The 18,771-nt window shown below is 41.9% G+C and overlaps 1 protein-coding gene across 1 annotated transcript in view; it reads right to left on the minus strand.

Moving 5' to 3' along the window:
- Positions 1-14,055: 14,055 nt before the first annotated feature.
- Positions 14,056-18,771, minus strand: part of CHST8 (carbohydrate sulfotransferase 8) — a 289,240-nt gene continuing 284,524 nt past the window's right edge. Inside the window, exon 4 of the mRNA XM_090062722.1 lies at positions 14,056-15,762. Within this exon, the coding sequence (XP_089918848.1) occupies positions 14,611-15,762 (1,152 nt within the window). The 3' untranslated portion in view covers positions 14,056-14,610. The remainder of the gene's footprint in view (positions 15,763-18,771) is intronic.

Below are 18,771 nucleotides of genomic sequence, written 5' to 3' on the forward strand. Positions count from 1 at the left end.
GAGGCCAGGTAGCCTCTGCCTCTGCCGCTGCTAGCTGAATTCCTACAAAGCCGTGCCCCTTCGTGGCTGAGCCCAGGGTGGCAGCTCCAACGCAGAGCAGCAGCTGGCCCAACGCTCCCATCTTACCCTGACACTTGAGCCGTCGCGTACACAGCAGTGGATGCCAAATGCTGCTCAGTTAGAACAGCAGTGCTGTGCATGTGTAAATCCGGGTGTGCGTGCTCTGGGAGTTCCTTGCACCCTTCCCTTTTCACCCTGTCATCCTGTGACCTCCCTGCCTCTCCTTCACGCTGAGCACCCTTTGTGCTTGCATGCAAGGGTCCCCCATTCTCCCTCCACATCAGGAGCATGGTGTGTACCCAATATATTACCCCCCATCTCCCTTTCAGGTGTTCAGTATGTCCTCTCATTCCCTCCTCTGTCACAGGTTATGGACCTACATGCTTCTTGTTTTCTTCCATTCCCCCCAGTTCCCTTTGTCTTGCCTGGAGGGTTCCTGCCACTCTGCCAGCCAGTTCACCATGCATTAACTCATAAGTGAACTGATGCCACTTTTCCTTTGAATGATAGCATCCCCGGTAAGGGTGAATGCACTATAACTAATGCACTTTAAATTCACACCTATAGTTACTTCAGGCTAACTTCCCTGCAGTCAACCCTTTGGGACAGTCCTGCCTGTCATTCTCTGGGGTTGTGTGATCTCATGGGACTGGAGGGGAAGATGCAGAAACATTAGACAATTTACAAACATGTCAAGGAGGAACAATTTTCTTCAGGCTTTTAATCTTAGTAAAGTTTTTTTTTTCCCCCCCTTGATTCAGTCAAAATCTTCAGCACAGATGCCAGTTACCAGTGAGATTTAACTCTAAAAATGTGAAGGCTTGAGGGTCTCTGAATTTCATTCATGAGGGGGATCAGAATCAGCCTAATGGACCCTCTCTGCAACTTTAATTATAGGAAGCCAGTTGGGAAAACCCTGCAGAAAGCTCTTATCAAATTCTGCTGTGAATCTGGCCAGGCTTAGAGTTCTTCATTTCTGCAAGATTTATACTGGTACTAAATAGATTACAAATTATGCACAGACAGTGCATTAAGGGAGATCTAATCAAGATATCCAAAATACAGTGACACATTTGCAAATTTTCTGAGGGAGGAGTTTTTATATATATATAGATATATATACACAATTAGCAGTGGTATGATTAATAACCTTGGGCTCAGGCTTGGATGGGTTCTTCTGAGACTTGAGATTTCTGTATCTCTGGAACCAAATATATGCCTTAATCACCATCCGTACAGTGTATGAAAGCTGGACTCAAATGCATGAGTATAGAATTGAGTTTAAATTAAGATTTTCTGGTAGAAATACATATTTTTGAGGCTGAATATTTTTGTGCATTGAAATTTACGTGATAGAAACATAGAGCCGTGCTTCAATGACTGATTTGCAACACCTGTAGCTGTGCTTGCTTTTCCCATTGAAGTACTGTGTCCAGTTCTGGGCGCCGCACTGTGGACAGCATGGAGAGGGTCCAGAGGAGGCCACTCACATGATTGGGGGCAGCAGGGCAGGCCCTATGAGGAGAGGCTACGGGACCTGAACCGGTTCAGCCTCCACAAGAGAAGGCCGAGGGGGGATCTCGTGGCCTGTTACAAACTAGTCAGGGGGGACCAGCAGGCATTGGGGGAGTCCCTGTTCCCCCGAGCACTACCAGGAGTGACTAGAAATAGCGGTCACAAGCTGGCAGAGGGTAGATTCAGACTAGACATCAGGAGGTGCTACTTCAGTCAGGGCCTCTAGGATCTGGAACCAACTTCCAAGTGAAGTGGTGCTGGCTCCTACCCTGGGGGTCTTTAAGACAAGGCTAGACAATCACCTTGCTGGGGTTGTTTGACCCCAGTACTCTTTCCTGCCATGGCAGGGGGTCGGACTTGATGATCTGCTCAGGTCCCTTCTGACCCTACTAACTATGAAACCTTCATGAATAAAAATGTCACGTGGGCCAGAATTCAAATCTCTCTGGATTTCGGTCAGGATATCTAATGTGATATCTATCCTGCTCCTCTTTTCACTAGTCAAGGAATGGTCAGGTCAGAGAAATTAACAGCTTAGTTTGCTTTAGACGGTCTGTTTCCATTTCTAAATGTAGGAGAGACATCAATTTAAATATGTAGTTCTCAAAAAAAGGATGTATTCTCTATCCTTAGCATATTAATACTTTGAGATCATTGATGAAAGGTTGTATGGAAAGAAAAGGTTCTTTAAAAATGCCAGTTATCAGATCCTTGTAAAGAATTACCTCCCTAGTATAGATTGGAAAACACACGAGACAAAACAAAGAGACCTTGTTCCAGGTTCAATAGTAATTCAGAGACAAAGTAGGGAATAGAGCATACCAAGCCCATCTCCCAGTCATCTGCCCTAGATGCCAGAAAACTTTTGCCTATGCTCTGACTGACCACGTGTTGGTACTTACAGGAGTGTTAAAATACATCAAGGTTGCAAAACTAGGTCTGCACTGGGTTATGACCACTTATAGCAACTGCAGCCAGTTCTAAAGTTTCCCATAATTTTCATCAATATTTGATATGTATCTGTACATATGCTAACATTCATTTTCCTACGAGTTCTATATAAAGTTAACTGACTGAATGCACTTATTAAACAATGGCAAAATCACTCCTGTTTGATCGTATTGCATATTTATATAACGTTGTGAATCTGAAGGTGAGCTATTGCTTAGAGCTTTCATTTGTTAGCTTAGGAGCAGCCTCCACTAGTGTGTAATGATTTGGGACAGGCTCTTGTGTAGTCCCCTTGGGGAGTGCTTCTGCTAGTAGAAGTTAATCTGAACATCCTTTGCTGTTGGTGTCCATGCATGTGCTTGGATGTGTTGGCCTGAAGAATGCTGGACCTGACATGTCAAGTGAAGATGGGTCTGGGCAGAAATCCCACATCAGAACATTGTTAAACTTTAGAAAAGTTTGGCTGCCTGGATGGATGTGGCTGCGCAAGCCCCTTTTTCTGCCCATAATTTCATGATAACATTTGAAGACCTTACAAAAAGGCAATGCCAATTTTAAAGATCACTGTGCACTGGTGAGAAGGAATCCCGTGAAGCAGGATGGGATATGGGCCAGCACGCCTGCAGTGGTAGAATGGGACAGAGAGGAACTTGAGCTTCAAAGGAAGGATACTTTTATGTGATACAAACTTATGAATTTAATGAAATAAATTCATCTTTAGTGTAATTCCATTAAATGTGTGCGCTGAAGAGGAAAGTTAGTAGCTCAAATGGAAGTGGGGTAGATGGTGGAGGAAAACTTATTTGTCAGTTCCCCTGGATAAAACTGAGAACAGGTCATTACGCTGTAAAGTCTGCCTGGGTAATGATGTCAAAGATCAGCCTACACAGGAATTATCTGATGCATATATATGTTACCTGCTGCCTGCAGCTGAATGCCTTGTTCTCAGTTGTATGTACACACTAGGCTTTCACAGCCCTTGTTTTTTTATCTTGACTAAGAAGCTGGCAGCTTTGCTGTTCTTATTTGAGTCAGTTTGTAAAATATTTCTAAAATAACAGAGTGGCTCCATTTGACCCTAGAGAGATACAAGTCATGGGGCTCACATTTATGAAACAATTGATATCCTTAAATCTGAATTAAGGGAAGGAAAGTAGTATTGCTATTGAGCTGGTGGTTATCCAAATGGATTGTCAGGATCTAACAAGCCTCTTATGCACCTGTCATCCCTAACCGGCTTTGTGCTTTCTGTGATACCTGCATAATTCCTTTCATTTAAGGACCTTAAAGCTCATCGCAAATGCTAATGAAGCCCCTTCTGTGAGTTATTACCATGTTACAGGGGGTTAAACCAACGCAGGCAAGCTCAGGCTATGTTGGTGACACCTAAAGGAGTGTAGTGTGGCACCTCCAAAATTACAATCCACTGCTTTGTTGGCAGAGTACTTTAAAAATGTCAGTGCCCTGAATCAGTGGCTACTTCTGAAAACTTTAGATTAACGCATTGCTTCAGAGGTCACATACAAAGCAGGGCTAGGAATAGAGTGCAAGAGGCCTGACTCAACCTGGGGCCCACAATGCTTTTGAACTGATGTAATCAGCTATTCCACTGCGGTTAACAAAGAGCAGACATGCACAATGGCCACCCCTAGAACCTGGGTAATTTATTTGAAGCCAGAGTAGAATTCCTATGGAAAATCAGGACAAAACGTACACCAGTACGTCATGTGTCCCAGGGCAACTGTCTGCACAAGGAAAACGGGGCATTACTTGCCTTCAGCTGCCTAGTGCAGAGGCACAGCGCTAGCGTACGGTGTGCAGCTACTTGCCTGTCTGGATGAAGGCCCTGGGCAATTTACAGCAGTCTGCATAATCAATGCAGATAACACCTGTGGAAGTGTGTTGTGTGTCCAAGCACTCGGTTGTCCGCTTTAAGTGCTACTATTCTCACTTACAGTGGCCACGCAAGCAAATTTGCTGTCTCTCTTGCTTGAGATGTTGTGTATATTCTGTGCAGTACAATTATACCAGAGTTTGCACAAGATCAAGAAATGTTTGCCTACAGGTCTGTCTGCTAGGCTCTGCTGTCCCAACCTAGCTTATGGAACTTTTTCACCGGTAGCTGTTTTTTTGGGATGAAAATGAATTGTGCGCCTCTTGCCATGTGAAATGTGGGACACCTTTTTAAGTAATTGTTCAAGCATCTTTAGGTGCAGGCTGTAGCTTTGAAGACACCACAAATAGCAGCATCAACCTAAAATAATCCTTTAAAGCAGCATCAACATGAGCAAGCTGTGCTCTGACCCATCTTCTGCAGTGGCTCTGGAAACAAGTTTCTGCTGCCTGCAGATGCTACAGCTTTGATATTGATGGAGTATACAGTTCATAGCTGAGACTGAGATTTGTGCAGTTTCCCAGTTCAGTTTTATTTCTCTTCCATGTGGCCACTACATTTTGTCCAGATACCTACGCAATTTGTTAGTTTTGGGGGTAGGAAAAAGGAATTACTCTGCAAGCAATACACATTAAAAAAATAAAGTAATATTAAAAAGTCTGTAAGATTTTGGAGTAATACCTCAAGATAATGTGGCAAGTAAGAGCATGACTAAAGCCATCCCAATACAATAATATGAATTAATGAATCAATAACCAAGATTAACTATTTGAAATGGTTGTACCACTGGTTTGTGTATTCCCACAAAGACAAATCATAAAATTAATGCAGGGAAGAATTTTTTCCCTGTTAGATTATCTGTGAATGCTGATATTGAAATCTCTCTCTCTATTTATAGTTCCCTGAATAGATGAGCCTATATTCACATATGACAGAGATGGTAATGTGTATGTTTTGTGCACATGTATGTGTGTATTTAATTATACAAACATGTGCATTAGCATTTAAAGCTTTATCTATCTATCGATAATATTCTACAATGCAGGGGTTTCCAACCGTTTTTAATAAGTGTCCCTCTGGTGGCTGGATGTGGGGAGGGAGGGGCGCATGGCCAGATGCAGAGCTGGGGTAGTGTGGGATGGTGGGTGGTGGCCACTGTGTATGAGCTTCCCCTCCCTGTGTCCAGCCGGGTGGGTGGTGCCCTTGTCCCGCCCCAGCCCTGCTCCTGGGATGTGGCAGCGTGGGGTGGGGGACGGTGGGGCCTGCACATACCCCCTAGGGCCTTCCCAAGTACCCCCAGGGGTAAGCGTCCCCCCCATTTCAACCCCTGCTATAATAGATATAGAGCCCATATATATGGGATTACACAAATGCACACAATCTGTTTTTCATTGTATGTGTGCACATATTTGCATGCCTTTCACTTGCACTGATATAAATAATTTCATTTAAGACTATTAACTTCAATTGACTTGATGTAAAACTAACATGGAAAATGTGATTCCTGGGATGCTGAAAAAATGAAAAGCAGATAATTAACTAATGAAAAATCCCTGCAGTATTTGTGCATGACCATAGTATCAATAAAGTAAAAAACAACACCCACCCCCTCCTTAAATATGAAGACTAAGTAGTTTTACTTCATTATACATTTTTCCACATTATAATAGTGAATATTATTACTTAACTGTTTATATTATTAATTTATTTTTATCTAAAAGAATAAAGTTGTCTGAGAAGAAAATCTGAATGTTGTTTTTTGAGTTACTATCTCCTCCTTTAAATCTCTTCCCACAAAAATCTCCATGAGGTCCTTGAGAAGTGACATATCAAAATAAGAGGAACTAATTCAAAGCAAAAGTATTTCCCTGTGCATTTCTTATCTTCAGACTTGAAGTTTTCTGGGACAGGACAGACTATTCTTATGTTTTGCATGTTATGCGGGGATAGACATATTGCTAGTTCTGAATTATAATGCCAAGAGCCTGAAGGGGCTGCACAGATATATAGGAGATGATATTCTTTGGTAGGAGTCAGATAATCCAAATTATTCTAACATAATAAAGGGCTCTGTCCTGTCTGTCTGTCTGTCGCTTTTGGGCAACTGCACATGACCTGCCCAGAGGCCTGGCAGCAATTGGCTGCGGGGGCTCCACCTCCTCAGGCAGGGAAGAAGCTGTTGCTGCCTTGGGCAGGGAGGCGGGAGCCCTGCTGCTCCATGGACAGAGACCAAGGCTGGCGGGCAGGGGGAGGGGGGAGCCCCTGAAGCCATTTCCTCAGGCAAAGGGAAGCCCCACTGCCCCGTGGGAGAAGGCAAAGGCAGAGGTGGGCAGGCGTGGGGGAGGGAGAAGCTGCTGCGGCCACCGCTGCCACCGCTGCCTCAGGTGGAGGAAAGCCCCGCTGCTCTGTGGGATGAAGTGGAGGCGGGCGTGGGGGGAGGGAGCCACTGCCACTGCCGCCACTGCCTCAGATGGAGGGAAGCCCCGCTGCTCCGTGGGAGGTGATGGAGGTGGGCAGGCAGGGGGAGGCAGCTGCTGCTGCTGCATCCTCAGGTGGCGGGGAAGCCCTACTGCTCCACGGGAGGAGACGGAGGTGGAGGCAGGTCGAGGGAGAGATCCGCCATGCTGGAGGCTGGAGGAGGAGGCGGTGATGGTGGCAATGGAGGGACTTTACATGGCCGGCCCCCAAGGGTAGCAGGGGACAGGGGGCCCGTGTAAACACTGTCATTCATGATGGGCAATTGGCTAGTAAAAGAATATAGATATTTAAGAAGATAAGCAAAATAGAACCTCTTTTCTTCCACTTGGTCTGTACCAATATAAAGAAATTATAATATTCTTATATTGTATTAAAAATTACAGTGCCACAGGGGTACCCTTAACAAATGTACACATTCTGATAGAACAAAATCAATATGATTACATTAAATATTTGAGAAACAAAAATGATATGCACGTTTCCTGGATAAATTCTTATATACATACTGTAATGGGCTCAAGATGCAGAGTGTTTCTAAGTTAAGTATTTTTAGGTCTATTTAATTTACATATGCTAGTGGTTAATTATTTACTGTCTAGTTGGGAAAGGTAGATTATTGTTTTTACTATCAGTGGTAACATGCTCATAATTTTATATTGTTCATCCAGTTGCACTTGAGCACGTCTTAAAACATGGCCACTCATTGGTAATGTACCATATTTTACTTGCATACATCACATACTTTTTCTCCAAAAAAACAGCTCCTAGAAATAAGTGTGTGCAAGGAAATATGGTAACAGCAGTTTCTGCTGCTCAGGCTTTTGCTGGGTGAAAGCAGAAATAACTGTACTTGATCTACAGGGAATAAAACAATGATAGCTCCCTAGTGGCTGTCACTTGGCTCTTTACTACAGGGGAATACTTTTTCTTTTTGTCCTTTTTATTTTGCCTTTCAAAAACAGGGTGTGTATCTTATTCTGGGGCATATTGTATGCGATAACATATGGTATTTCTCTTGTTGAAGGCATTTATGAATAGGTAGGCCCAGCTGCACTGGAATGGAGTATGTATAACGGAGGACTGAACTGGGCTCTGAAATTGGACTCTATCAGTATGGAATTCTAGATGGATTTGAATCTGTAAAATTAGGACACCAATGAAAGGGCAGATAGTTAGTATATCACATCCATTCTGTTTCTGTGCATCTGATTTCTACTTTAGCACACCCATTACATGAATATGAACAAACGAACAAGAAGTCAGGCTTGAGGGCTGAGAACCACCACCAGCGGAGGACTTCAGTAGCTAGGTTCTCATCCATAGAGTTGCATGCAGACTAAATGCCTTGTTATTCAAAAGCCTCACATCTTGTGGGGTCTTTGGGAAAGTGGCAGTCCTGGGTAGGCATGCTGGGCATTTTGTTACTTATACTCTGTCACAAAAATAGTAGCACAGCAAATCTGGATTATAGGGTATAGGTATATCTACTTTCTGCATAATGTACTGCAATGAAGAGATACCCAAATTATTAGTAAACTAGTTTGTTTGGGTACCAGGAACTGTTGGTTGCAGTAGCGTGGAGATTTGCTTGCTTATTTATTTATTTCCCTGCACCTCCTTCCCCTCCACCTGCAAGCTGAGAGGTGCAGGCTGTTGTGACTAGATGACTTCTGACAGCAGACTAATGATTTACAATGAACTTGATTATTACTATATTATAATGTAGTTACAGTAGACATACCAATAGACTAAATACAGAGAAAAGAAGTAAGGGAGAAAATGATCAGGAACTCATAAGAATTAAAATAAGGGACATTAAGGTTGTGATCCCATAAAAGTACAGTTTAATTTAGTTTCAATGGCAGCAAAGCTTGCATTTAGGCATAGCCAGCACCTCAGCTAAGCAGTTCTAACCAGAAACATTCAAAAAAAGAATTTTCCTCTTATAGAAGATTTTGATATTCTAAAGTTATTTCTTACTCCCAAGCAGAATGAGAAGCTGAAATTTGAAAGTTTCTGCAAAATGAAAAATTATGGAAATCTTTGAAGATAGACTTGTAGCATTTACTAATACTGCCCTAAAAAAAAAAAAAGAGGAGTGGGGAAACATATACTTGTAACAGAAATATTTTTGCTGGTTCAAACCGTGTGTATACTAGACTTAAAAACAACTGGAAGAAGGAAGGAAGAAGCTAGTTCTGTAGCATGTACCATGCAGTTGGAGTCTCCTCTCTTTCTCTTAAATTGTTACCTCCAGCTCAGTAAGGTTCAGAATACAAACAACATCCAGTTTTATGTTATTTCTGTCTCAGATCTACTAGGCATCTCCCTACTTTTGCTCTATCAGCAGCTGCATAAAAATGAATTAATATACAAGCCCACTAGGGCTGTGGGAAGCTTTGGTCACTGATTTGATTCGGTGGAGACCTGGCCCAATTTGGTGAATCTCTGAATCTGAATCGAATCAGGAGACCCTTTAATCTCTCCAAATTGAATCGGAACCCTCCGAATCAATTTGGAGAGGGATAGAAAGATTCAGCGATTCGGATATAGACCCTGCTTTAAATGTTTTTTCTAGATATCTCAAGCTACCAGGTGGCTCATGAGCGCTGAGATGCTGGGGCAGATAGTGTCCCACAGGAGTGTGGGGGGTCCCCAGCATGCTCGGCAGCAGACCTGGAAGTGGACCAGCACTTCTGGTCCACTTCCAAGTTCACCAGGGAGTGCACGGGGGACCCCCTACCCCCTGGCTCAGCAACTCGTGCCTCCTGGGTCTTGGGGGGCACCTGGGATCCCCCTGCAACTGATTGCAGTGATGGTGGGTTATAGGGGTACTTCCAGTCCACTTCTGGGTATGCTGCTGAGCACACGGGAGGGAGGGGGGCACGCTTCTGTGGGATGCTCCATCTGCCCCACCATTGCAGTGTTCACGAGCCATGCCTGGTACCTCGAGGTATGTAGAAAAAACATTTAAAGATGTGTCTATGGCTGGATAGCTGATTCTCTGAATCAGCATTGAATCTTCTTATTCAGATTGGGCCGAATTGAATCGGGACACTGATCCAAATCAGCAAATTGAATCACTGTCCCCTGTTTCGGGCCAAATCTGAATCCAAATTGAATATGGCCTGTTTTGCACACCCCTAAAGCCCACTCCTCCTTTCAATGGAAATTCAACAGACTTGAATGGGAGCAGGATTCAGCACTTTGCAGATGTCTGCAGACACAGTGGTAATATTGCCCTCTGATCCTTTGTGCTTCCTTTAGCACTTTCTGGGATCAAACCCTATATAAGCAAACTTTGTTAGCTTGTAGAAAGCAAATCTGTGTCTTTAAAGAACTGTCTAATCATGTTCTTTCTTTGTGTTAGTGATTCTTCCAGATTTCTTCTAGTGCAGCCTGTTGCTATAGAAATTTAGCCAGGCTGTAGTGCAAGTAGGAAACAAAGTCTGCCTAGATACTTGCTTGGTGGGGGGGGATGGAGTGTGATTTTAATTAGTGCAGTTCCTGGCCAGCCACTCTAATTAAAAAGCCATAGGGTCACATTTCTTAAGCCCCTGCACTTTAAAAAATGGCCGTGGGACACTTTCTGTAAAGCTTGTTTGGTGAGGTTTAGATAAAACACCCTGCAGCTATTTTAAAACATATGGGGGTTTAATGCACATGACACTGCAGCAATGCTGGAGTACTCTAATAAGAACATGGAGCAGACTCGATTACTTGGGTCTGCTCTGACACGTTCTAATTAGAACATGAGGTATAGGCAGCCAAAAAGAAGCAAAAGCCAGTAAATGAAAAGCTTGGTGTGAGTAGGCCTTAAGCTTGGGTCTAGTGAACAGGAGCAGGTGACCAGTATTTAACCCATAGTCATAAGATTAGCTGTAAAAGGAACAGAGGTGATTATGATGCTGTGCAGAAAAACTGTGAACGTGTTTTTCTCATTTTTGAGAAAGTTACTACTTATAATTTCCTTAAGCTATGTCAAGTTTTAACCACCTTTTATTGTGCTTTTCATGGTAACTTACTGAGGTGACTGTGTTATAAATCAATGAATGATGTTAGAGGCAATGCTCTATTAAATTTTGGGTACCCTCTGAAGGATGGAAGCTACAAGGGAAGGGGGGCAGAGGACCTCTGCATCTGTCCCCATATGTATAACTCTCCCAGATATGTTCTTCTACTTGGCAGCTACTTTCTGGGACTGTAAGACAGGATACTAAGCTAGATGAACCTGAAATAGGAGCAGGTGCTGCATATGTAAATGTGGTCCAGGCAAGGTATATGAAGGATGCCCAGGTTGATATTATGACATTTAACTTTGGTTTTCAATAAAGTTTGTATTTAATTTACTTGTCTTTGATGCTGCTATAGTCATAGTATGCCCATGGCAACCGAAGTAAAAATGGGTTTATCTCCATTCTGTGCTGCCCCAGCAATATCCAAATCTAATTATATCAATCAGAATGCTATCCTCTTTTGGAATATGTAACATGATTTAGATGCCAAAGATGGTGTAATAATTGAGAGAGACGCCGTTCCCCAAGATGCTCTTGCCTATATCTATATCTGTAGCCTTCGATTTCAATTTAGGCACTTACTGATTACCTGTAGGCTAGCCAAAGTTAACATGGAATAGTCATTAATGGCTCAATACCAACTTGGGAGGATGTATCAAAAGGGCTTCCCCAGGGATCTGCCCCAGGTCTAATACTGTTCAATATCTTCATTAATGATTTGGAGGATGACATAAAGTGTAGTGGGGTTGCAGACACTTTAAAGGACAGGTTTAGAATTCAAATTGACCTTGATAAATTGGAAAAAAATAGTCTGAAATAAATAGAATGTAGTTCAATAAGAACAAGTGCAAAATAGTACACTTAGGAAAGGAAAAAAATTAACTGGAATAGGAAACAGATAACTAGGCTACAGAAAAGAATCTGAGGGTTAAAGTGGACTACAAGCTGAATATGAGTCAACAACGTAATATTATTGCATGCTAGGCTGTATTAACAGGAGTATCATATGCAAATCATGGGAAATAATTTTTCCACTCTATTCAGCACTTGTGAAATCTTAGGTGGAGTACTGTGTCCAGTTTTAGACACTGCATTCCAAGAAAGATGTGGACAAACTGGAAAGAGTCCAAAGGAGAGCAACTAAAATGATTGATGTATGAAACATGGTATGTGAGGAAAGTTTGGAAGAATTGGGCTTATGGCTAGGGACAGAAATTTCATGTAAGTGATCAGAAACTAGTTCAGATCTGTAACATAACAGAAGTTCATTGCATATAAACTGCTTTCAAAATCACCCAGACCAGTTTAAGATAAACCTAGATGGATGTAGTACTTGATTGATCTAGGTTAGACTTGACTGATTCAGGTTAAATTGTTTCATTGAACTTCTGTCGCAGGTCCCTTTCAGATTCAAGTTAACTCTCAGTCCCCCAGCCTCCCAGAATGCTTTGTTTCCCCCCACAAGCCCAACTTTGCAGAGTGGGTGGGCTAGCCTTAGCCTGGGCTGTCTGTTCTAGTTGAGTAGGGAGGCATGCTCTAGCAACCCCAGCTTCTGGCCTGGCCACTGCAGGCACATGGCTGCATTTCTGGAATCAAAAGTGAATATCTGTTCACTTGCTTATTGGTTCAATCTACACAGCTTAGACTAACCTGCAAAGATTGAATCGATTCAGCTTCGGGCTTTTTGACTGTCTGTACTTAGCCATTTAGTCTAGACAAGAGGAGACTGAGAGGGAGAACTGCTAAGTTTCAAATATTTTAAAAGGTGTTATAAAGAGGATGGTGATTAGCTATTCTCTGGATCCATAGAGGATAGGGTATGAAGTAATGGGCTTAAATTGCAACAAGGGAGATGTAAGATAGGTATTAGGAAGGATTTTCCAGAAGGACACCTTCATGGTTGTGGAATCTCTATCCCTGGAAGTTTTTGAGAACAGGTTAGTTGAACGCTTATTAGGGATGGTTTAGACAGGGATGATCTGCCTTGAGCAGGGGCAATGTGTAGGGGGTGCACAGGAGTGCATGTGCACCCTCTGAGAGTGCTGCTGCACCCCCTGATGGCCGTGTTCACTACTTAGGTGATGGGCAGAGGGGACAGGTGGGAATGCTGGTGCCCCCCTGCAAACGCTGGCCGATCGCTGTGCTCACTGCAGCCGCTTTTGGGAGTAGCTGCAGCCACTTCAGGGAGCAGCTGCAACGATTGGCCAGCTCTTGCTCCCAGGAGTGGCTGCAGTGAGCGCAGTAATTGGCTGCAGCAATTGGCTGTTGTGGGATTGCCTGGGGCACCCCCATCCTGACCGCAGGATTGCCTGTGGGGAATGCCCTCCAGTTGGGGACCTCCCCGCCCTCCAGTTGGCGGGACTGGTTGCAGGGGGGGCATATGCTCTCCCCGACTCAGGTGGCACCAATTGCCTATGCTCGTGAGATCGCTTCCAGTCCTGTTCTGTGATTCTATGTTCTGTTGCCTTCCTGTTGTAAATCTCCTAATTTGTTTTCCAATGATGAAACAGCAAAATTTAAATTAAATATAGAAAATAAACTGAACTGAAATGTAAACACACATTTTCTTTTTTGTTGGGAATTTGGATCTAATTGTAACCAAAATAATAACCCAGTTGTTTGTAGAAATAAAACTTTCTGCCAATCAAGTTAGTTCTTTTTTATTTGCTGTTACTTTCTACTTTAAAGGAAACATTTCATATTCTTGGTGACTGCATAGATTAAACTAAAGATTTATGTTAATGCAAAGGATTAAAAGAATCTTAATAACCTGCATAAAGATGTAAATGTTCTCTTGCATTTTATCTTCCTGAAGATGAATGTGCCATAAGGGAAATGTGGAAGGGAAGGAGACACCCTTACTCTGAATAGCAACATCTGGTTTAATACTGCACTCAAATGGTCATTAAGCATTACTTGTTTTCATGGGTACATGTTTGAACATTATACTGTAATACATTTTCTTTAGTTCTGATTAACTCAGAAATCACAGAGTAAATAAATCTTTGTTTATCTTCAAATGTATGAATCCTATCTGGTGAATGGCTGCACGCTTTGAGGATTACAAAGAATTATAAATCTGATTATAAAACTATTTTCTCTGTTATGGAAATTGTAAAGAACTATCACCATACCGCTTTCTCTACTTCTTTATTCTGCATCTTGCCCCTGCCCAATGCAAACATGAGCCAATACCACCACAGTGCAAAATCATGTACTTTATTTAGTAGCCCTGATGTATAAATATTTAATATTGAGAAATCATAAAAAATTATGATTTAAAAGAGGAGACAGTTCAGGTGCAGAAGTAAGCATCACTTTATGCTCTAGGTATATGCTCTATATTTCTTTTTTAATGCTGCAGAAATGCTCTTCAATTGACCCTTTACTAAACAGAGAGTAACATCTAGTAGAAGCCACATGGAATCGCACATACTTTATACTTTCCTTTTTCCCTTTAATAGAGGAAGAGTCAACATTTTTTCCTCTATCGTGAATTTGCCAAAATGAGATTTTTTTTTTTTTTATTTCAATATATGAAAAGCTTTAGACTTTACTGTGTTAAGTGAATTAAGTGATTATTTTTTGAAAATATAGAAAAGGGATGAGCTTCTAGAGTATATCAATGAACCAAGGCCCGGACATGTTATGTAATTGATAAATATAATCCTACAAGTATCTGTTTTTACTCTTAAATTAATATAAATCTTCAAAAGGCTTTGAGTAGTTGAACATTAAGTAATCCATATAATAAAAATCATAACTGCGTTGTCTTTGAGAAGGGGAAAGCTGTGCAAAGTACTGCTGTGTAATTTTAGTGGTAGTTCGTTCTTCATTAGAATGTCTGTCTTTAAATTTAGGGAAAGTCAAATTCTGTGGAGCACCAATTAAATGCAGGAAAAAGTTTGCATCTTCTTCCATGCTTTCAAATTTCCCTACAAAGTCATAGTCTATTAAGCATGGGCTGCAAAGCCTGTTGACATGATCCCAATGAATGTCCATGCCCACTGGTCTGTGTACATCAAGTAGATATTGAATGAACTCTTTAAATTTGACTCCAGAACCTGTTCTTAATGCTTCTTTGGTGGCGTTGACACGATATCTAGAAATGATGGCTTTCCCGAAAACAGGGTGGTAGTAATTGTTTGGATGTTCAAACTTGTCCCGAAATGCGGATACCAGCTTTTCAAAAGGTTCACGAATAAAAAGCATCTTAGTATAGGTGTTAAGCCTGTGATAAATTCCTTTGCGATCAAACCCATCCAGCCTTTTTAAGTAATTTCCATAGTGTACTGTATTGTGCTGTATATCTTTAGTGGAGGAAGCCAGACCATTGAGAACCATGAGCACCCGCTTCCAGTTAGAACAGCCAGCTTTTGGAACTTCGCAGTATAAAATTCTGTATTTGTCTTCTACAAATATTCTAGAAACGTGATAGGGAGTGATTATCCTTCGGTTGTTACTCTTATATTTGGAGCAAGTTTCTCCCATTATTCTTTTCCTCTCTTTTTGAATCTGATAGAGACTTTTCCACTTGTCATTGTTTCTGTCCTCAGACTTAAGTGTAGGCAGGTTGAGAGTGGAACTGTTCATGGCAATCAGAATAGGACTCTTTTTAATTACAAATCTCCTCCTCCGTTTATGGATCCTGATAGAATTAGTTTCTGCACCTTTTTTCTGATGGTCTTTCACCAGAAACATGATGTTGTTTTGCCTTCTGTCTCCACTTTGAAGCATAGTTGGTGCGTTTTCAGGTGGATATAATGAACCCCTCTGTTTTACCACTGACAATTCATCTGCAGTGCTTTTTCTTATTCTTCCATCCTGATTGTTGCTGGAAGTGCAGTCCTGATAGAAGAAAAGACCCAAGAAATTACCAAATGAGAGTGTATTTATCACTATTGACAGCTTGTACAGTTTAATGGTAGATCTATTCATACCATTCTCCATTCAGCTAAATTATGAAATGAAGTGCATTGCAGCATTTCATATACACAGTGCCTGCACTAGCATAATGACTTTTTCCTATCCTTTTCTTTCTATCTTAGCTTTTGTTTATTCAGGAGCTAGAGATGAGCTTGAGCTAGCAAATCCAGATCTAGATGTGAATTTCCCCATGGTTTGGAGGTGACTCTATCCAGATTTTTGACATGGGTTCATCTTTGATGTTTATGTCTTGAGCACGAATAACTCTAATACTCACTGGCAAGTGGTAACTTCAGGGCATTTTGATGACTTTTTGGGGCTCCTTGACTGCCTTGTAGTGTAGGAAAAACAATATCCTTGATGCTCTGTGGCCACCTATGCACCCCAGTTTAAATATGGGAAGATTGTCTGTCCATCTAAAAGAAATGAGTGCCTTCCAGGGAGATTTTGTAGGGATGAAAGTGGATTGTGGAGGGTGCACAAATTGGGGTGGAGGAAACAACAGGGTTTTGAGGGATGGGACAGTGTTGGTGGAGGAAGCAGAGCCCTGTAAGGGGTAAGTTGGGTGGGGAGGGAGGTGGACTTGGCTATGAGGATGTAAGCAGAGATCTAGAGATGCAGAAGTGAGTGGAATTGGTTGGCAAATAAGACAGCTGCGAGAGAAGGCAGGAGGAAAATGATGGTGCTGAGGGAACCCCAGAGATAGGGAAGGAGAGGCAGGGCTCTGGGGAAAGTGGAGATGAGTAAAGTCTGGGATTTAGGCTGGGTCAGGACCCAGAGGAAGGCAATGAAGATGGGAAAGGGGGAATATGAAGACTTTGGTATGAGGGGAGAAGTAACTGGGGGCAGAGTCACTTGGGGATGGTAACCTGCATAGAGCCTTTGCATCAGGATGCAAATAGGGAACTGTCATGGGTGTTATGGCTATTAAAGAGGCACAGGGGTCTCTGACATGATGCTGGAAAGAACTGCTAGATTTGCAGGGGGACTAAGAGAAGCATGCAAGGCATATAGTATGCTTGCTGGAAGGAATGCATGGAGCCCGTCATGGCTATTATGGACTTGGCTTACAGAAGACACAAGTGTGACACTCCCAGGTTACTACCACAGCAGGAACTCTTTGCATGACTAAAAAAAAAATAATAGTAGTAGAGTGATAGGTATGTTAATGCCCCACCCGTCTTTTCAGCCTTGGTATACCAATTCCTTCCTCTTAACACATCTGACAATATTCCTATATTTATAGGGGTGAAGTTGGCTTCAGTACACTGCTGAAATTGTCATCCCTGTTTTGAGGATTTATATAGGGCAGGCTACACACACAGGGGGTTCATTTTGCCCCCAGCGCCATTTTTCATTTACTAACAGGCGCACCTTGCTCTAGTCCTTATAAAAGGAGTCATCTCTCTGTAGAATGTGATTTCAGCTCTCACAGTGGCATGCTATGCACCTTTTCCTTTTGCAGAGTTGTGTGGCAAACTGTAGCATTTCACTTGGGTTGCTGTCTTTAAAAATATGTACTTAGCTTATAGGATGGCCAGTGTTGAGATCAGCCAGAAAAGGACAGCCCAGGCGGATAACAGTTCTAGCAAGCAATTATTATTCAGTATAAGATACTACTTTTTATTATGGGCTATTAATGCAGACTTGAAAAAATATGCCACCTTTAAAATGAGTTCATACCTGCTAGGAAAGTCAAGAAGATGGAGAGTCCCATATCTAGCTCAGATTAACATTTTCATCACTTTGACTTCTTTGGTCATTGGAGTATATTACAATCTTTTATTAAAAAAAAATATATATATATATATTTCATAGCTTCTTACTGTGGCCCCAATCCAAAGCTGATTGAAATCAATGGTAGACTTATACTACCAACTTCTGCAAGAATAGGTTTGGGGCATAAGCAGTTAAAAAAAAAAGAAAAAGAATGAGACAGTTGCAACATGAAGAGAGCGACCAAAGAAGAGGCACAAACCAGTGAAGGTTAGGCTGGTAGCTGGACCTAATGGTGGGATGTGCCAAATGTATGGCAGTCTCGAATATGCCTATAACTAACTAAAGCATGTATGGATCAAAACTGTTCTAATATTAGAAGAAAAAAGATGGAAAATAACCACAGGCACCATGATGCAGTGGATTTAACACGGGTTGTGACACTTGAACATTTGAGTTCTTTTCCTGCTATTCCAGTTACTTTCACGGTCTGTGAGAGGGTTATATGAGTGAATTAGTGCCTCCATTATCATCACAGCAAAGTATTATTTATCTCTTGCTTTATTTAAAAAAATGTTTTATTGTTTTATTATTAGTGTTCTATTTTACAAAGATGTTATAGTTCAGACAGGAGGAGGAATGGGAGAGACTTCGGCAAATTCCATGAATACTGGTATGTATACCAGTCATCAACTGTGTACTGGTATTTACCAAGCAACTATTGTTGTCTATACTGTGTTAGCATTTAGAGGTGAGCTGAGATGCAAAGAGCAAACTGCGTTTTTGCCCTTTTCTTACTCCTTAAGGATGTTTAAAGCTGGCTTAAATTTGAAAACACTGGCTTCTGTATTACATTTGAAATACCAGTGTCTTTTTTCATGGTACATAGGTTTTGAGAGGCTGTAAGTAACTCTTCCTCCTCAGCTGAGAGATGGGAGAGGGCTATGCAGTTTGGACTTCGTCCAAGTCCCACTGAAGGCATTGGCAATTACTTTAATTGACTTCACTGAGTTAGACTGGTCCCTTTGTTGCCCAGTGGGATTACTCAACAGACTTCAGATTATTTTGGCTAAGAATAAGAGCAAACCTTCCCACCGCCCCCACCTGTGGGGAGGAAGCTGCAGCTCAAATTATTACCCCATGAGCAATTGCATTTCTGATTCTCCATATTTTGATAAATTCTTCTGTCAAAAAGGAGTGACTTTTCTTTCTTTT

This window comes from Crocodylus siamensis, chromosome 9, assembly GCF_052110815.1.
Source record: "Crocodylus siamensis isolate JL-2025a chromosome 9, ASM5211081v1, whole genome shotgun sequence".
NCBI lineage: Eukaryota > Metazoa > Chordata > Crocodylia > Crocodylidae > Crocodylus > Crocodylus siamensis.